Raw genomic sequence first — 21,624 nt, 5'->3', positions numbered from 1 at the left:
TTTTGTATTCCAACTTCACTCGTTTCTCTTCCTCATAACATATAATATAGATATTACTAAATGTAACACAATAGTTTGGTCTCCAGTTATTGTTCCAGTAACATACATACAGTATGAATTTCATTGTATGCATAGTTGGGCTATTATTATGTTAACATTACTAAGATTGTCACTAAATGTAGTGTCTTGGTATTTAGCTTTTTTTTGTTTTACAACAACACACCGCATGTTGCTCCTACAGGTGCATCCAGTGTTTCAGTAGAACTGGACTAATCTATTGTATTTTAATTCCCGTGTTAGATTACTCTTCCACTTGGTTGGGCTGCTGGTCTCATTGTAACATAGTAAATGTAAATCCTTTATACTCAAATTAGTATGATATGTTACGTTTGGTATGGTTGCATAAGACAGCTGGTAAAAAATTAAGTAACCCTTACCTTAACCCTTTTAGCTAACCCTTCCCCTAACCCTTTAACCTAACTCCTAACCTTAACCCTAACCTTAACCCTAACCCCAAAATGTAACATTGTACATTTTGCAAATTTCTAACATATAATATGAATTGTAAACATATCATACGAAATGAGTGATCGAGATCCACGAAACGGAACATATCATACTAAATGTGTGCCTCGGATTTACGTACAGAATTATACGGGAGTGCATGTGTGTGAGTTTGTCCCTTTGCAACTTGGTGAGCAGCACCCTTAGTTCTGCTTGGATGGAGGTATGAAGATTGGTTGGGTTTTAGGGGGGGGGGGGGGGGGGGGTTCGTAGCCAACCTCAATCATCTGAGGAGATTAACAGTAAACAATGCAGTGAGTGACTTCCCCAACCAACGCCTGCATCAGCAACACGTCCTTAGCTTTCCACTGAATAAACACCCACCTAATTGTTTCAGGAGGAAATAGGCAGAATCCCTCTTTCCCTGTTTATTAAAAAACCCTCTTAATCTTAAGAAGAGCACACGTGGCTTTGAGCTACAGACTGACAAATTAATTACCGGCTAATTCTCACTTCTCTCTCTCCACTTGTTTGAAACAGGACAATATAGGTTTTTTGTTCTGGTTCTGTCATACTCCTCGTCCTTACGTTCATTTAGTTCCCTCTTTTGGCTGATAGATAAAACATGTATTTATTCATTTATTTGTCTCTCAAGTTTTTCCCAGCTACCCCAGAACATCTGCTCTTCAACACACAGAGTACCGTTCAAACAAGGGAATATGATTTGAATGCAAATCACTCATTCAATCACATTGAGATTATTATCAATGTTACACATATAAAAACAATATTATTAACACAGTGTTGAATTAAGTGAAAACACTTATTTTTTATTTGTTATTTGTCAGGGATCATGTACAACATGCCATTGCAACATATTTAGCTAGATAGCACATTTTCATCTGTAGTCCCTGGGTTGAATTAGTGTTGAATGAAACTTTACACTTAGTGTTGAAAGAAACTATAATAATTCACACCAGGAAGAGGTCAGCATTGATTCAAGCTACTTAGTAGGTAGCTAGTATTAGTCATGCCATTGTAGATATTCCTCTGTCTTTCCTTCAAATATCTAAATGTCACTTCTGATCCTGAGAGGCGTTCAACACTAGTGAAGCTCATCAATTCCCAGTAGTGTAGTTTTAGAAGTAGGACTATGAGTACTTTTTACTCCAAAGGATCAGGGTGATGCCTTCTTTATCTGGACTCTCCTGTTGTTGCAGTGCTGCAGTAAACACAACACAGTGGGCGAGCCTGGAGGAGCAGGGCTAGCCTAGCGGAGAGGTTGGCTGTGGGCTGGCCAGCTCAGTGGGCCTGGCGTGGGGCTCTGTCTGATGATGGCGGTGGTGGGGTCGCCAGGGAGCCCCGGCACAAATGAAAGGTTAAGTAACGGAGGCAGGCGAGCTTGTCATCACATTAGTCTGGACTCCCTGTAATTGTGAGGATGCTGCTGTCAGCCCCCGTCACCGTGCAGAGCAGAGCCAGCGCTCTGGATAAAGTGCTCTTCCGACTGGAGATAATTGAAAATCCAAAAAGACTTGGGCTAATTTGATTACGCCGGGAAATAGCTGAATTGTTCCCATTTTAAAGGGATTTGATTATGACATGCAGTAAATTGTTGCCGAAACTGCAGGAGCTATCCCTTCTGATGAGGGGATAATGCTGGAGGGGAAGAGTGGTCCGTCTGTGTGTGTGTGTGTGTGTGTGTGTGTGTGTGTGTGTGTGTGTGTGTGTGTGTGTGTGTGTGTGTGTGTGTGTGTGTGTGTGTGTGTGTGTGTGTGTGTGTGTGTGTGTGTGTGTGTGTGTGTGTGTGTGTGAGTGTGTGTGTGTGTGTCAGCCTACAAGTTCATAACCTACTACTGACTCCCTTAACTTGACCTAATGATGTACAGTGACTTCATGTGGAGGTGGGATGATAGACAGAGTCATTCTCTAATCACTTAATAAATGTTAGGTTGTGTACAGTATCAACACTCTTTATGTGGAAGTGTTCACAGCTATGTATTTCTCCCAAGGACAACACAAAGGACCCAGTCATCACTGTTGGACTTTTACTCTGACCATTGTCTGAAATATCAGCTGTGTCCTTTAGAAGCCTGCAGTAAAGCCCAGACACCAGACGTGTGTAATATGTGTTCCCTCATGCAGCCCTCCGTAGAAGCCTCACACTCTACCTATCCCACAGCCTTTGGGCTGTACATTTGTATGAGGGATTAAGACTCCCTGGTCATTCAAGGCATTGACATTTGAGTGAAATTACAACTGCAGACAGATGACATACAGCCTCACTCTGTCTCTTTGTGAGGAGCACGCAATGCTGTGCAGCCACAGGGTGTGTCCAGGAGGGAGCAGTCTTGTGCCTGTCTGTGTGTGTGTGTGTGTGTGTGTGTGTGTGTGTGTGTGTGTGTGTGTGTGTGTGTGTGTGTGTGTGTGTGTGTGTGTGTGTGTGTGTGTGTGTGTGTGTGTGTGTGTGTGTGTGTGTGTGTGTGTGTGTGTGTGTGTGTCCGACTGCACGCATATATGTGCGTGACTGTGTATACATGTGCCCGACTGCACGCATATATGTGCGTGACTGTGTATACATGTGCCCGACTGCGTGTGTGTGCACGCGCATGTGTGTGTGGTTTGGATGTGTTCGAGAGGGCATGTGTGTGAGTTTGTCCCTTTGTATCTTGGTGAGCAGCACCCTTAGTTCTGCTTGGATGGAGGTATGAAGATTCACAGTGGGGAAAAGCGTTCTTTGTAAGGCAGGCTTTACCCAGTGAAGTGTCCCCATTTGAGACAGGGCACCCAGCTTATCCCCCAAAGCACCTTTGACTGGGCCGGCTCTGCTTCGCTCCACTCCCAGCCTGCCCTGGCACAACCAGTGGGCATTCACACTGACCCTGGCACAGATGAGTCACACACACACTCACACACACACACTCTATTTAAACAACTGTGTTAGGTCTTCCTCTCAGTGTAGGACCTTGTCTGTTTCTATTCAGCGTTGTTGAATACATAGCATATGAACTGTTGCATAGATGTTTGGAGCGTGTCTGTGAAGTCTGCCGTAGTGGCAAGAAAATACGACTGAATTTACGTTTATTTATTTAAGTCCTTCAGGTAACTTTCCTCTTTCATTTTGGCTCTGAGAAACAGCAAGCGGGTGCCACTGTGGTGGGAGAGATTAAGTTAGCATTGATCGCTTTATTGGTGTGGTTGGGTTGTCTCTCGTCTGAGGACATTTGATGTAAGCACAAACATTTGTCTTTCTTCTTGTCTCTATCTCATCCAGAGATCATTCCTTTTTCACTTGCGCAGTATAAGGTGCAGAGGAACTGCAGAAATGAGCAGAAGTCCTGTGTTGATCTGGCTGTGCTCCTGATGTTGTCTGGACATAAGTCAGCTATTATCACTCTCATTGGAGCTGTTGCAAGCAATGTTCCAATTTTAATCAACACCTAATTACGTATAATAATGCACATGTTCCTAATTGGCAATTACTATGTAGTCTGGCCAAACCGGTATGGATTCAACGTGTTTATTGGCAACAGCTCTGCTGCGTGCTTTAGGATCTACCATCGATTCTGATAGTCAATCACCAGGCACACATTCCAGTTACTTTTTATGAGAGCTCTGCAACATTATGCAACTCTTCTCTTTCAGTTTGATGCCTCTTTCTTTGTTTATTGTGCTGAGCTAGTGCTATCCCCCTTGGACCTCATTGTGGATATGTTTGAGTGCGTCAATACCATAGTCTTTTGGCATCAGCCATCAATAGTCTGCCCATTAAAATGTGGAATTGCTTAACGCAACACAGCAAGATGCATTTCGCAGCATGGGGAAGGGTATTTGCAAATAGATCAATGGCCTTTTACTGCCTTCTGAAACCATTGTCTGCCAGCAATTGGAAATCTTTTGGAGAGTATAGGGAAGAAAAGAGAGACTCAGGGAGAGGCGAAGTGCCCCGGTGCACAGACAAATTAATTACCCATATGAATGTCTGCGAGATTTGTTTTTTGGGCCATTATCAAGTGACATTGCAAATGGTTGTTTGGCCCTCTCTAGGTAATGTAGCCTAAACAATGTCTGGCCCCGGCCATCATATGGATCATTAGCAGCTCGCCATGGGACTCAGGTCCTCTGGAGCTGCCCTCGTGGGGGCTCCTGGGGGCGCTGCATGGGCTGCCCGTGCCAAGGGAGTAGAGGGAGGTAGGGGATGGAAGGGTGCCAGCCCACAGAGAGGGGAGAGAAGGGGGAACGCCTGTCACTCATTAGGGGTGGCCGCTCCACTGTGGAATCTTCTGTACAGGAACAGTCTCCAACCACCACAGTCCCAACAGCAGCAGCTCCAGCACTAGTCAGCCATCAGAGCAATAGGAGAGTGTGCTGTACATTCAGTACATCCAAAATATACTGTTAATACAAGTATGAAGTGCAAGTTGTAACTTAATGTGGACTATTGGAACTGTGTATGGACACGGAGACACTGTGGTGACGAGGTGAGGTGTCCCTATCAGAATGGACATGGAGACACTGTGGTGGCGAGGTGAGGTGTCCCTATCAGAATGGACATGGAGAGACTGTGGTGGCGAGGTGAGGTGTCCCTATCCGAATGGACATGGAGACACTGTGGTGACGAGGTGAGGTGTTCCTATCAGAATGGACATGGAGACACTGTGGTGGCGAGGTGAGGTGTCCCTATCAGAATGGACATGGAGACACTGTGGTGGCGAGGTGAGGTGTCCCTATCAGAATGGACATGGAGACACTGTGGTGGCGAGGTGAGATGTTCCTATCAGAATGGACATGGAGACACTGTGGTGACGAGGTGAGGTGTCCCTATCAGAATGGACATGGAGACACTGTGGTGGCGAGGTGAGGTGTCCCTATCAGAATGGACATGGAGACACTGTGGTGGCGAGGTGAGGTGTCCCTATCAGAATGGACATGGAGACACTGTGGTGGCGAGGTGAGGTGTCCCTATCAGAATGGACATGGAGACACTGTGGTGACGAGGTGAGATGTTCCTATCAGAATGGGCATGGAGACACTGTGGTGGCGAGGTGAGGTGTTCCTATCAGAATGGACATGGAGACACTGTGGTGGCGAGGTGAGGTGTCCCTATCAGAATGGACATGGAGACACTGTGGTGGCGAGGTGATGTGTCCCTATCAGAATGGACATGGAGACACTGTGGTGGCGACGTGAGGTGTTCCTATCAGAATGGACATGGAGACACTGTGGTGGCGAGGTGAGGTGTCCCTATCCGAATGGACATGGGGACACTGTGGTGGCGAGGTGAGGTGTCCCTATCAGAATGGACATGGAGACACTGTGGTGGCGAGGTGAGATGTCCCTATCAGAATGGACATGGAGACACTGTGGTGGCGAGGTGAGGTGTCCCTATCAGAATGGACATGGAGACACTGTGGTGGCGAGGTGAGGTGTCCCTATCCGAATGGACATGGAGACACTGTGGTGACGAGGTGAGGTGTTCCTATCAGAATGGACATGGAGACACTGTGGTGGCGAGGTGAGGTGTCCCTATCAGAATGGACATGGAGACACTGTGGTGGCGAGGTGAGGTGTCCCTATCAGAATGGACATGGAGACACTGTGGTGGCGAGGTGAGGTGTCCCTATCAGAATGGACATGGAGACACTGTGGTGGCGAGGTGAGGTGTCCCTATCAGAATGGACATGGAGACACTGTGGTGGCGAGGTGAGGTGTTCCTATCAGAATGGACATGGAGACACTGTGGTGGCGAGATGAGGTGTCCCTATCAGAATGTCACCATGGATCTTTCTAGACCTGCTGCTGCTCTTGACACTGACCAAGCTAATAATATGCCTTTGTCTGAATTCAATGTTTTACCTATATTGGTTCCACTATTATAGAAGATAATGGAATGGGACAGTTTTATGTTCTTTCTTTATGAGGTTCATAGCAAAATATGAGAAAAGAAAGAAAACATTTAACTTAAACCGTTTGTCCAATTTACTTGTCAACAAACAGACAAACCATTTTATTTCCCTGCATGTTTTGAATGTACTATGCATAGCACAAACAAAAATGCATTTTTCCACCAAAATGAAAAAACCCAAACAACAAATTGGCAAGGTGCTGATGAGTTTATTGTACAGAGACCCTGCATAATGCCCCGTGTCAAAAAAGCAAAGTGAAATTTCCTGTTAAATATGCAAAATCCCGCCTGTCTATTGAATGATAATGGCCCAGCACCTTGTCGCAGGGTTGCTGACTTCGTTGGCTGGCCATCAAAGGCCTGTTGACTAACTTTGAAAAGACCTTGTGTTTCCTGACTCTGGGCTTTCCAAGATTGGACAAATGCAGCAAAAGAGGGGCGAGCGAGAGAGCGAGGGAGTGGAGCACCAGTCATGGCAACCCAGAGACGCCGAAGGTACAGTCGCCTTTGAAGTGATAAAGACCGTTCTCTTTCTGCTAGACAACCATCCCCTGAATATGGACCGACTGACAGGACGCTGTCATGGGTTCATGTTTATAAAATGGCTGTGCTGTTTGTGTACAGCACACCCCAGGGGTCACATTGCTACTGGAGTTAAACTCTTGAACGTTTTCCTGGAAGGTTCTGAGTATCCGTCCATGCTATAGCAGCACAGCAGCTGTATGCTGGATGTTCCTCTGTGCACTACTGCTGCACTTACTGTAGAACCATTTAGCATAATCCTTAGTCTCACTGGGCCAGACCATTACATAAAACAAATATATACAGTTTAAGTCGGAAGTTTACATAATCTTAGGTTGGAGTCATTAAAACTCGTTTTTCAACCACTCCACAAATTTCTTGTTGACAAACTATAGTTTTGGCAAGTCGGTTAGGACATCTACTTTGTGCATGACACAGTAATTCTTCCAAAAATTGTTTACAGACAGATTATTTCACTTATAATTCACTGTATCACAATTCCAGTGGGTCAGAAGTTTACATACACTAAGTTGGCTGTGCCTTTTAACAGCTTGGAAAATTCCAGAAAATGATGTCATGGCTTTACAAGCTTCTGATAGGCTAATTTACATTATTTGAGTCAATAGGAGGTGTACCTGTGGATGTATTTCAAGGCCTACCTTCAAACTCAGTGCCTCTTTGCTTGACATCATGGGAAAATCAAAAGAAATCAGCCAAGACCTCAGAAAAAAAATTGTAGACCTCCACAAGTCTGGTTCATCCCTGGGAGCAATTTCCAAACGCGTGAAGGTACCACGTTCACCTGTACAGTCGTGGCCAAAAGTTTTGAGAATGACACAAATATTAATTTCCACAAAGTTTGCTGGTTCAGTGTCTTTAGATATTTTTGTCAGATGTTACTATGGAATACTGAAGTATAATTACAAGCGTTTCATAAGTGTCAAAGGCTTTTATTGACAATTACATGAAGATGATGCAAAGAGTCAATATTTGCAGTGTGGACCCTTCTTTTTCAAGACCTCTGCAATTCGCCCTGGCATGTTGTCAATTAACTTCTGGGCCACATCCTGACTGATGGCAGCCCATTCTTGCATAATCAATGCTTGGAGTTTATCAGAATTTGTGGGTTTTTGTTTGTCCACCCGCCTCTTGAGGATTGACCACAAGTTCTCAATGGGATCAAGGTCTGGGGAGTTTCCTGGCCATGGACCCAAAATATCGATGTTTTGTTCCCCGAGCCACTTAGTTATCACTTTTGCCTTATGGCAAGGTGCTCCATCATACTGGAAAAGGCATTGTTCATCACCAAACTGTTCCTGGATGGTTGGGAGAAGTTGCTCTCGGAGGATGTGTTGGTACCATTCTTTATTCATGGCTGTTTTCTTAGGCAAAATTGTGAGTGAGCCAACTCCCTTGGCTGAGAAGCAGCCCCACACATGAATGGTCTCAGGATGCTTTACTGTTGGTATGACACATGACTGATGGTAGCGCTCACCTTGTCTTCTCCGGACAAGCTTTTTTCCGGATGCCCCAAACAATCGGAAAGGGGATTCATCAGAGAACATGACTTTACCCCAGTCCTCAGCAGTCCAATCCCTGTACCTTTTGCTGAATATCATTCTGTCCCTGATGTTTTTCCTGGAGAGAAGTTGCTTCTTTGCTGCCCTTCTTGGCACCAGGCCATCCTCCAAAAGTCTTCACCTCACTGTGCGTGCAGATGCACTCACACCTGCCTGCTGCCATTCCTGAGCAAGCTCTGTACTGGTGGTGCCCCGATCCCGCAGCTGAATCAACTTTAGGAGACGGTCCTGGCGCTTGCTGGACTTTCTTGGGCGCCGTGAAGCCTTCTTCACAACAATTGAACCGCTCTCCTTGAAGTTCTTGGTGATCCGATAAATGGTTGATTTAGGTGCAATCTTACTGGCAGCAATATCCTTGCCTGTGAAGCCCTTTTTGTCCAAAGCAATGATGACGGCACGTGTTTCCTTTGCAAATAACCATGATACCATGATTGACAGAGGAAGAACAATGGTTCCAAGCACCAACCTCCTTTTGAAGCTTCTAGTCTGTCATTCGAACTCAATCAGCATAACAGAGTGATCTCCAGCCTTGTCCTCGTCAACACTCACACCTGTGTTAACGACAGAATCACTGACATGATGTCAGCTGGTCCTTTTGTGACAGGGCTGAAATGCAGTGGAAATGTTTTTGGGGGATTCAGTCCATTTGCATGGCAAAGAGGGACTTTGCAATTAATTGCAATTCATCTGATCACTCTTCATAACATTCTGGAGTATATGCAAATTGCCATCATACAAACTGAGGCAGCAGACTTTGTGAAAATTAATATTTGTGTCATTCTCAAAACCTTTGGCCACGACTGTACAAACAATAGTACGCAAGTATAAACACCATGGGATGACGCAGCCGTCATACCACTCAGGAAGGAGACGCGTTCTGTCTCCTAGAGATTAACGCACTTTGGAGCGAAAGGTGCAAATCAATCCCAGAACAACAGCAAAGGACATGAAGATGCTGGAGGAAACAGGTACAAAAGTATCTATATCCACAGTAAAACGAGTCCTATATTGACATATCCTGAAAGGCCGCTCAGCAAGGAAGAAGCCACTGCTCCAAAACCACCATAAAAAAGACAGACTATGGTTTGCAACTGCACATGGGGACAAAGATCGTACTTTTTGGAGAAATGTCCTCTGGTCTGATGAAACAGAAATAGAACTGCTTGGCCATAATGACCATCGTTATGTTTGGAGGAGAAAGGGGGTGCCTTGCAAGCCGAAGAACACCATCCCAATCGTGAAGCACGGGGGTGGCAGCATCATGTTGTGGGGATGCTTTGGTGCAGGAGGGACTAGTGCACTTCACAAAATACAGTACATAGCATCGTGAGGAATAACAATTATGTGGATATATTGAAGCAACATCTCAAGACATCAGTTAGGAAGTTAAAGCTTGGTCGAAAATGGGACTTCCAAATGGACAATGACTCCAAGCATACTTCCAAAGTTGTGGCAAAATGGCTTAAGGACAACAAAGTCAAGGTATTAAAGTGGCCATCACAAAACCCTGACCTCAATCCTATAGAGCATTTGTTGGCAGAACTGAAAAAGTGTGTGAGAGCAAGGAGGCCTACAAACCTGACTCAGTTACACCAGCTCTGTCAGGAGAAGTGGGCCAAAATTCAACCAACTTATTGTGGGAAGCTTGTGGAAGGCTACCCGAAACATTTGACCCAAGTTAAACAATTTAAAGGCAATGCTACCAAATACTAATTGAGTGTATGTAAACTTCTGACCCACTGGGAATGTAATGAAAGAAATGAATGCTGAAATAAATTATTCTCTCTACTATTATTCTGACATTTCACATTCTTAAAATTAAGTGGTGATCCTAACTGACCTAAGACAGGGAATTTATACTTGGATTAAATGTCAGGAATTATGAAAAACTTTAATGCAAACTTTAATGTTTAAATGTATTTGGCTAAGGTGTATGTAAACGTCCGACTTCAAAATGATATAATAACACATATGGAACCATGTAGTAAACAAAAAAGTGTTAAACAAATCAAAATATATTTTATATTTAAAGTAGCAGCTCTTTGCCTTGATGATAGCTTTGCACACTCTTGGCATTCTCTCAACCAGCTTCACCTGGAATGCTTATCCAACAGTCTTAAAGGAGTTCTCACATGTGTCCAAACTTTTGTCCGGTACTGTATGTCACATACACCAGATAGGTGCAGTGAAATTTGTTGTTTTACAGGGTAAGCCATAGCTGTACGGTACCCCTGGCGCAATTAGGGTTAAGTGCCTTTGCGCAAGGGTACATTGACAGATTTTTCACGTTGTCAGCTCGGGTATTGGAACCGATGACTTCTCGGTTATTAGCCCAACACTCTAACCACTAGGGTACCTGCTGCCCTAACCCTGATTTGGCAGAGCATGTTCAAACAAAGACACAGTCAGTCTGCATCCTGTATAATGTGTCATGCAGCTGTTATGTCACATGTATTAGAGGCGTAATGAATGGTCTGTGTAGCTGCACTCATGAAAAATGTGTGGCGCTCTCTGTAATCAATGCCGGAGCAATGTGAATTCATCAGGCCATTATTCTATTACGCTAATCATCTGGAGAAGCCGAGACAAACTACCAGCTCCACTCATGACATTGATCATGTGTAGGTATTCTATTAAACCTAATAATACACTTTCTTTTGGCTAAATCACCCCTGCACATTCCAATACCAAATGACTTCTGTTCATTCTATTAAAGTGAAACTACTCTCATTATGTATCATAGTCCTATTTTCTGATCCTAATGGAGATGAAACACTTTCATTTTCCAACTTAATTATTCATATTTAACAAAGGTGCTGCGCCATCACACTCCAAAAGAGGCCTCCTCCTCTCCCGCACTCCTTTTCTTCTTCTTCTTCTTCCAGTCCCTCCTCTCCCACACTCCTTCTCTTCTTCTTCTTCTTCTTCTTCTTCTTCTTCTTCTTCTTCTTCTTCTTCTTCTTCTTCCAGTCCCTCCTCTCCCACACTCCTTCTCTTCTTCTTCTTCTTCTTCCAGTCCCTCCTCTCCCACACTCCTTCTCTTCTTCTTCTTCTTCTTCTTCTTCTTCTTCTTCTTCCAGTCCCTCCTCTCCCACACTCCTTATCTTCTTCTTCTTCTTCTTCCAGTCCCTCCTCTCCCACACTCCTTCTCTTCTTCTTCTTCTTCTTCTTCTTCCAGTTCCTCCTCTCTGTAGCATGGCAAGCAATTGAACATAATCCGTTTGAGTCCGTCCTTTGATGAAGAATGTGTTTCATGTTGACAAAGTTTTATTTGGGCTCCTCAAAAGAATCCACCTGATCCTTAGTGAGGAGTCCTTTTGAATGGGTTTATTTGGTATGAATATGTCTCATGGCTGGTTGGAATGCTGTGTGCCAAGGACAGTTAATTGAAGGTGAGTTGATAATGACCCAGCTGTCTCTGTGTTGTGGCCTCTCTCTCTCTCTGTCTACCGTGTGTTCTCTGATAAGTAAATCACTGTTTGGCCTGGCAGCGATGGACTTGTCACTTTCATGTCGCGGCCTATGCTGTATGTGTGTGTGTGTGAACCCTTGGATGCTGGCTACCCCAGGCAGCCTGTGTGTAGTCCTGGTCAACAGGGGGAGTAGGGTAGTCTCTGTAACACTCTGCCACAGCCACACCTCTTTACACCAGGCTTTGGTTCAGTTCACTCAGAACGGCCATGTCAGCAGCCCTCTGCCCTGACTGCTTAACATCAAACCCAGTGTCCAGAAATGCCCCCTACCTAAGTGCTGCTACATTCCTCTCCACCTCCCCTCTCTTCTTCTGCTTCTTTGACCCCACCCTTCTCTCTCTCTCTCTCTCTCTCTCTCTCTCTCTCTCTCTCTCTCTCTCTCTCTCTCTCTCTCTCTCTCTCTCTCTCTCTCTCTCGCTCTCTCTCTCTCTCTCTCTCTCTCTCTCTCTCTCTCTCTCCCACCCTCTGTTGTGTTGTGATTCATTAACATGTCTGAAGTGGACATGGCGGCATGGACTGGAGGAGCGTCATCTGAATCAATGCCCTTCGCCTCCCAATCTGCCCTTTATCATGTTAATATGATTTCCATTGATGAAACACTTTTTCAAAATGGCATCCCTCTATGGTTTTACATATTGGCTTTTTAATTCAAGGCCCTCAGTGCCGCATCGCTCTTGTTGAGAGAGAGAGAGACAGAGAGACAGAGAGAGAGACAGAGAGAGAGACGGAGAGAGAGACAGAGAGAGAGACAGAGAGAGAGAGAGAGAGAGAGAGAGAGAGAGAGAGAGAGAGAGAGAGAGAGAGAGACAGAGAGAGAGAGACAGAGAGAGAGAGACAGAGAGAGAGAGACGGAGAGAGAGAGACAGAGAGAGAGCGAGCAGAGTGAAAATGAGACGGATGTTGCTTCACTGAGGAATTGACTGCGGGGCTGTCTTTCTGTGCGTGAGTCTGTGCATGTGTGTGTGCTTGTGTGAGGGTGCGCGCGCATGTGTGTGATGCATGAGGGACAGTGTTTTTCCTGCTCTGTCGCTGATGTAGTGTGTTATGTCGTTAGGCCCAGCTCAGAGCAGAGCAGAAGTCCATCTGAACAACAGAATGGCAGAATGTCTGCCTCTATAGGGCCAGTGGACCAGCCCTACTAGTGCTAGTTAAACTGTTCTCATGGAGAGTAGTGTGTGCCTTGGCTGGCCTGTCACTCTCTCTTTCACAGCTAGCTAATGTCCTCACCGCCAGAACACTTTCAACTCCACTAGCCAGTGTTGCTACAAGTGTTAACACTTTGTCTCAACAGTGAAGTTGCAGGAACAGTGTACCACAGTAATGCGTTTTAGCACTTAGATTTACAGACTTCTAAGCATTCTTACGGAGAAGTATATGTGCTTGGCTTACTGGAGTTCATTTAACTCCAGGGGCCCTGTTGAAGAAAGCGGCAAATAAGCATATTTCAACTGTTATCCCCAAACATTGTTTTATGGATCAAATTAATCCAAAAAAGCATTGGTATAATGCAAGACATGTTTTATTTTGGCCTAGCTGGAAACCGCCAGTACTAGACAGTTTTACATCTCACCACCTCCGAAATGATCAATGTCTATGTCCGTTAGGAAAAATAACTACATCGTTATTCTGATCGGATTATGACTCCTATGAGCTCAGAAACCATATGCAGTATTTAGAGGGTTATGAAAATCATTACCTTCTTCCTTCAGGCGATTACCAGTTTCCATAACAACCCTTAATGAACACTCAGCCAATCACCTGATACCAACCTGATTAGCTGCTATCGATTCATGTGCATCATCTCAGTCATTCTACAGCCATAACCACCTTGAAGTACGTTTTAGGCTGTCATTACGGAGTTGACACGAGGGTGTCATTACGGAGTTGACACCAGTTACTGTATATATACATTGTCTTAGCTCTTGGTATTGACTCAGAGCTTGGAGGGACTCTCCATCATACATCTCTAGTATCTCAACAGAGAGCTGGGTAGATCTGTGTTGAGCTCACTGATTAAGCAATGGCTCTTCCCTCTGTTGCAAACGACAAGCTGCCAGGGAATTTGGTTTTAAATTGTGCAATTAGTGATCTGGCATGCTTTGCTTGGCTTCAGCAAGACTCAAATCCCAGGCCAGCTCCTCACTGATGCACAGTCGACAACAAATACTCCAGGAGCATTTTTCCGTCAAATTTATCAGAGCCCGGGCTTTCATCTCGCTTTCCGGCTACACTAACCTCGCTCAAATGCTTAGTTATTTACCATTTTACAGTTGGGTAAACAGTAGTGATTGAGGTTATGGTATCGGGTGCAGTGGCTGCAATGATATTTCACATTCAGAACAGCACAACTCCAGCTACAAGGTGAAAGTAATCATTATGATGTTGGTACACCAGGCCTAGTCTGTGAATATCATGCCAGATAGAGACAGCCAGCAGCAGAGAAATCAAACTAGACCGAGGTGAAATACAGGGTGTTACCGATTACATATGGTATCCAGAACATTCTATGCATAATGTGGTCCACAAAGGAGTATGAAATTAATGGAGTATGTCACATAGGTTGTGGGTCTACATACCGGATCAGTTCCCCCTTGATCATGTTCCTCCTCCAAAATTGGACTCTATTACGTAAAATAGTTGTGAAGGTCGGCATTATATACACTGCTCAAAAAAATAAAGGGAACACTTAAACAACACAATGTAACTCCAAGTCAATCACACTTCTGTGAAATCAAACTGTCCACTTAGGAAGCAACACTGATTGACAATAAATTTCACATGCTGTTGTGCAAATGGAATAGACAAAAGGTGGAAATTATAGGCAATTAGCAAGACACCCCCAAAAAAGGAGTGATTCTGCAGGTGGTGACCACAGACAACTTCTCAGTTCCTATGCTTCCTGGCTGATGTTTTGGTCACTTTTGAATGCTGGCGGTGCTCTCACTCTAGTGGTAGCATGAGACGGAGTCTACAACCCACACAAGTGGCTCAGGTAGTGCAGTTCATCCAGGATGGCACATCAATGCGAGCTGTGGCAAAAAGGTTTGCTGTGTCTGTCAGCGTAGTGTCCAGAGCATGGAGGCGCTACCAGGAGACAGGCCAGTACATCAGGAGACGTGGAGGAGGCCGTAGGAGGGCAACAACCCAGCAGCAGGACCGCTACCTCCGCCTTTGTGCAAGGAGGTGCACTGCCAGAGCCCTGCAAAATGACCTCCAGCAGGCCACAAATGTGCATGTGTCTGCTCAAACGGTCAGAAACAGACTCCATGAGGGTGGTATGAGGGCCCGACGTCCACAGGTGGGGGTTGTGCTTACAGCCCAGCACCGTGCAGGACGTTTGGCATTTGCCAGAGAACACCAAGATTGGCAAATTTGCCACTGGCGCCCTGTGCTCTTCACAGATGAAAGCAGGTTCACACTGAGCACATGAGCACATGTGACAGACGTGACAGAGTCTGGAGACGCCGTGGAGAACGTTCTGCTGCCTGCAACATCCTCCAGCATGACCGGTTTGGCGGTGGGTCAGTCTGGTGTGGGGTGGCATTTCTTTGTGGGGCCGCACAGGCCTCCATGTGCTCGCCAGAGGTAGCTTGACTGCCATTAGGTACCGAGATGAGATCCTCAGACCCTTTGTGAGACCATATGCTGACACATGCACATTTGTGGCCTGCTGGAGGTCATTTTGCAGGGCTCTGGCAGTGCACCTCCTTGCACAAAGGCGGAGGTAGCGGTCCTGCTGCTGGGTTGTTGCCCTCCTACGGCCTCCTCCACGTCTCCTGATGTACTGGCCTGTCTCCTGGTAGCGCCTCCATGCTCTGGACACTACGCTGACAGACACAGCAAACCTTTTTGCCACAGCTCGCATTGATGTGCCATCCTGGATGAACTGCACTACCTGAGCCACTTGTGTGGGTTGTAGACTCCGTCTCATGCTACCACTAGAGTGAGAGCACCGCCAGCATTCAAAAGTGACCAAAACATCAGCCAGGAAGCATAGGAACTGAGAAGTTGTTTGTGGTCACCACCTGCAGAATCACTCCTTTTTTGGGGGTGTCTTGCTAATTGCCTATAATTTCCACCTTTTGTCTATTCCATTTGCACAACAGCATGTGAAATTTATTGTCAATCAGTGTTGCTTCCTAAGTGGACAGTTTGATTTCATAGAAGTGTGATTGACTTGGAGTTACATTGTGTTGTTTAAGTGTTCCCTTTATTTTTTTGAGCAGTGTATATAACTTAACCTTAGATAACATTAAGAGAGTCTTAGATAATAGCTTTAATATTTAATTTCCCCTTTGAAGTCATTGCCGGGAACATTAGTAGTTCAACAAGAATTTGGGAGAACTTGTTGTCACAAAAATATTATTTTGACATGTATTTTTAATCACTAACTTGTTTGAGTAGAATCTTGGCAGCCTTCTAAACTGCTTTCATTTCAGCAGTGGTTTGATTCATGACTAAAGCCAAGCATCAGAAGCCTAGAGTCTGACCAGTTGGGATTTCATGTGCCTTGCCGATAGATAAAAAACTTGCAAAGTTGCAAAAGAAAATACTCTGAGTTACAAGTACCATTTCATCATGCATTCACAGCTTCACACTACAGCTGGGTGCTAAACATCCTGTTTCACGTAGACAAAAGTGTTATTGGGAATGGCATCACGCTACATGTGTAAGTCGATTTTTCATTGTTACCACTGTTGTATTTGTAGTGGTAATTAACATTCGTATGCCTACATTTGTGTTAACCATTGCAAATGAGATGCATTTCTCTGCTTTTCATCAGGGACAAAACAACAGTATTTTTCTCTAACTCATTTGAAAGGAGCTGATATATTCTCTTCTACATGTATGCTATGCTATAGCCTGCAAACCAATGGCATTCAAACCAATGGCATTCAAACAAATGGCATTCAAACAAATGGTATTCAAACCAATGGCATTCAAACCAATGGCATTCAAACAAATGGCATTCAAACAAATGGTATTCAAACAAATGGCATTCAAACAAATGGTATTCAAACAAATGGTATTCAAACCAATGGCATTCAAACCAATGGCATTCAAACCAATGGTATTCAAACCAATGGCATTCAAACAAATGGTATTCAAACAAATGGTATTCAAACAAATGGTATTCAAACCAATGGCATTCAAACCAATGGTATTCAAACCAATGGCATTCAAACAAATGGTATTCAAACAAATGGTATTCAATCTTTTTCACAATAATTTCTCACGACCCCACCCCAAATCTAATGACACAACCATAAAATCGAATTTATAGTTCTCAAAAAACGTATATTTTTCCATTGCAGTTCCCCAGCAACCCCGACTTTGAATACCACTGCTGTAAAGGGATCTAGAGAGCTAGACGTACAGCACAGGTACCACAGACATTAAATGAGAGAACCGATAGACAAAAACTATTCTCTGAAAACATGACTGACATGCAGCCTAGACACAAAGATATCAACACAGGATTTTAAATGGCATCTGATTAAAAAAAATATGTACAATAACAGATGTTGTTAGATAAACATGTATAAAAAATGGAGTCATCCAACACCACAACCAAAGTTTTGACAATGTCCTTGTATATTCTTCACACATCCAGTATCAGACACTTTTCCCTTGTCCTCAGCTATGTGTAGTCCAATCTATGATGTAATGTCCAGAGTGGGGCTCCTGGGGTTTTGGGCTGTAGTAATGCAGTGAGGGAGCCCAGTGTGTTTGGACCGCTCGGCCCTGCTCTGTTCCCCTGCTCTACTCCCAAAGCAAACATAGCAATTACAGCCGCTGTCAGTCAGTGTCAGACACAGCATCGGTGATCAATTGTGACCGCTGGACCCTGGATATTAGACGTGTATGTATCATAGAACATGCAGGGGAGGTAAATCCTCCCCCAGCTACGTAGCTCTTCCAGGCCTGCCGTTCACTCTCCTCCCCTCATCTCCCCCCCTCCTCTCTCCTCCTCTCCTCTCCTCCTACTGGATCCATTTTGTGGGCTGCTTTTTCCCAAGCAACATTGGCGAGTTAGGTCTATGCCACTCAAAGCACAACCTCGTCTCCATCACCAAATAAAAAAACTACTCAATGTTTTGCTTCCACAGTTCCTTTAACATATCTACCTAGTCTCATTCATGGTGCAAAACCTCTTTAGCAAAAAGCACCACGGCTCTAGTCGCCCAGTAACACAGCAATATCTTTGAATCTCTGGTGTATCTTTATACCAATCTCCCTCAGTGGTAGTGACTCTCTCATCCCCCCCACTGTATAGAATGAGATACACAACATCCATACATTCACACACAGTCTGGAAGGAGAGAAGAGAGGCGGTGTGTCTGTCTCAATCCCCAGCCTGGAGTATACAGTGTAAGTTAACAGCCATACACACTGACCTCAGAGCTGTTGTTTAATCATCAGGGCATTTTAATGGCTTGTCAGAGTAATGAAATATGGTTGGAGGCTACCTGGTGCAAACATTACTATAAATCCCTCTCACACAAGCTGACGCGGGGCTTAATGGTTATAAATCATCACTTTAGGGAGAGAAAAATGACAGCTATTAAAATAATGAATGGGATGATTAATTTTTCACATTAAAGATTAAAAGCTATGAGAGGTATCATTAGATATTTGAGCTGCCGTAAACGTTTGAAAGTGAGAGCTTATTTTCCGCAGTTTATGACGCCCTCCGTTTCTTCATTGTCATCCAAGTTTCTGCCCAAGTTGGCTGTCTGGGCTGCACTGACAGAGGCATTCCTTCCTCCTAATTTGTGCTGTTGTAAAAATGCTCAGAGGAGAAGCCTTGAAGAACAGTCATGGCTGCAGGCAGTACAGGGCCTCCACAGCCACTCTGCAGGGGCTCCCCAAGGCTCTCACAGGCATCTTCAAAACCTCCCAAATGATTTCACTCCTCTAAAGCTGTCAGGGCCGACTTAATAGGAACCAGAGGAAGTGATAGGGGGCTAGTTTGGGGTTTGATTAAATCATGTTATCATGTTGGAATGCTATGAGCTGTTAGCTATATAATATTAGTGGGTAACTGTATTAGCAACTGATTATTCAGCCCTGTGCATACATGACATACTTAGGGAGAACGCATATGCACACACATGCTCAGTGGGCTTACATAAATCCCCATGTATAGACAACCAATGACAGGCTCTCTCTATCTCGCCGATGGCTCCCAAGAGAAGCTGCTTTATAGCACAACAATTCCTAATTCAGCTTTCACTTCTATGGGACCTGCCATGTTGTTCACACATACGGTATATCACCCAAATTGCAAGGCAAAAGATTAGAGGGAGAAGCATAATTAGAGCATTAATAACCATGCATGTTAGGGAACATAAGTAATTGAGTTTTTCATGATGAATGGGAATCCAAACAAGGCAGGAGAGAGTGAAAGGCTCCATTAGATATTCCAGGCATGGTTCAGTCTCAGTAGAGGCGTGAATATCACACTTTTCCCACTGTTGCCCAATTATTTTTGTGTTCGCAGGCAATGATAGACTTGCTTGTCCAACTGCAGCCTTCAAAGGGATAATCTAATTGTCTCATTGAAGCAACGGCTCCATTTGTTGGCACCGAAAGAATTATTGGTTAGTAAAGTGATCCGCTCAGAACAAAGCCAGGTATTTGTTTAGCTAACTAACTGATTTACAAAGCAGTGGGACATTTAAAGAACTCCTATGGCATTCTGCGTGCATAGTTCCTTTTTCATTTTGGATTCTCTCACTCTTTCTTTCTTCCCTGTTTTTTATTTTATCCCCTGTCACTGGAGACAGTTGTGATGGGTGCCCACACCTCCTTCATGTGTTTCCAGCTCTTCTCTCTGCTTCGTCTGCTAATGATCCAGGGAGACCAAATACAGGGCCGCGCTGGAACAAAATGGTCGCCAGAGCTGCCCGCTTATATCTCAGCCCTCCCTCCCCAAATCAATTCTGACATTTAATTCTGCCCTTATAGAAGGTAATGGTGCATTCAGGGGTTGTTACCGATAATGTTGAAATGGTATTGCTTGGTTTCACTGAACAGACGAACTCTAACCTCTGCTGCTGAATGGTCTTTGGTTTTCCCTCCCCAGGTTGCCTTGCCTGCTATCTTGTGTTTTTTTATGAATATCGGGCTTAAATGTTGATATTTACCAAATTAAATATCTTTGTTGGTCCATCCGGGGAAACATCCCACTGGGCGCCCACTGGTTGACTCAACGATGTTTCCACTTCATTTTAATGAATTTACGTCGAACCAATGTGGAATTAACGTTGAATTGTGCCCAGTGGGATATGTCTCGTCTTGACAGAAAACCAGCCATAGTTGTTCTTACCAGCCCCTCTCTATTTCTAGCAGCAGAACTCTTTAAGTCAGTTAGTCAATATGTTGTTTCTAATATATTATTTACTGGCATTGACTTGTTGTATATCAGAATGTCATGAACAACTGGTTCAGTTTTTGCAGTCATAATCATGTTGAGAGGAATCACAGAGCCAGATGTCGAGGACTCATTTTACAGTGTTTATGCTTTCCTTCAAGTTTATGTAAAAATCATCCATTCCCTGGTTTATTTATCCCCATTTGTACAGTCTCAACAATTAGTCAATTCCCAATCAACAAGAGAGAAGAAATTGCTTTTAATTACTTTTGATAAATGACAAATTGTGTTGGCATGGCTCCCTGCAAATGCTTAATTGGGAGGAGGGCGGGGTGAGAAGGCGGGCTCAGCGAGATGGGATTTCTGGGGGGATGAAATCAATGCAGTTTTCTCTGTGGTTCACCGGCTGGGCTGCTGGGCCCCAGCCAACCTGAGGCCTGCTCAGATACACAGCTCAGCAGAAACATTCACAGTAGGAGAGCACTCACTCACTTAAACAACACACACGCACGCAAGCAAGCAGGCAGGCAGGGACACACATGCGCAAGCAAATAAACACACACATTTGACTAGTTGTAAATGTCTGAGAAATGTAAATGTCTGCAACTGCCTGCCTTGGTCCTCCTGTCTAAACTGAGGATGTTTTGCCTTGTGTCTACAGGGTTCGTTAGTATCAACAGTGAGTGAATCACCCAGCTTTGGCCCGTCCGGCGTTACCTGTACATGGAGACCCCCAGCTGGGCAGGTACGTCCCTCTGCCTCTCTCTCTCCAACACACACACACACCTGTTCTCTCTCTACCTGTCTCTCTATTACACACAAATACACACACACACACAGTCTTGCGCAACTAACCTTGTGGGGACATACAATTCAGTCCCATTCAAAATCTTATTTTCCTTAACCCCTAACCCATACCCGTACCCTAACCCTAAAATAAACCCTAGCTCCTAACCCTAAACCTAATTCTAACCCTAGCACTAATTCTAACCTTAAGCCTAAACCCCCTAGAAATAGCATTTGACCTTGTGGGGACGAACAAAATGTCCCCAGTTGGTCAAATGTGTGTTTGTTTATTATTCTTGTGGGGACTGCTGGTCCCCACAAGTATAGTTAAACTTGTCCACACACACACACACACACACACACACACACACACACACACACACACACACACACACACACACACACACACACACACACACACACACACACACACACACACACACACACACACTCTTATAGTCTCTCTATTACACAAAC

The 21,624-nt window shown here is 44.5% G+C and overlaps 1 protein-coding gene across 1 annotated transcript in view; it reads left to right on the top strand.

Moving 5' to 3' along the window:
* The window catches only part of LOC120039480 (RNA binding protein fox-1 homolog 3-like), a 347,402-nt gene that overhangs the window by 107,279 nt on the left and 218,499 nt on the right, over window positions 1-21,624 (top strand). Inside the window, exon 3 of the mRNA XM_038984889.1 lies at window positions 21,023-21,106. Within this exon, the coding sequence (XP_038840817.1) occupies window positions 21,085-21,106 (22 nt within the window). The 5' untranslated portion in view covers window positions 21,023-21,084. The remainder of the gene's footprint in view (window positions 1-21,022; window positions 21,107-21,624) is intronic.

This window comes from Salvelinus namaycush, chromosome 3, assembly GCF_016432855.1.
Source record: "Salvelinus namaycush isolate Seneca chromosome 3, SaNama_1.0, whole genome shotgun sequence".
NCBI lineage: Eukaryota > Metazoa > Chordata > Actinopteri > Salmoniformes > Salmonidae > Salvelinus > Salvelinus namaycush.
Note: the sequence above shows the minus strand (reverse complement) of the source record. Positions and strands in the feature narration are given on the sequence as shown.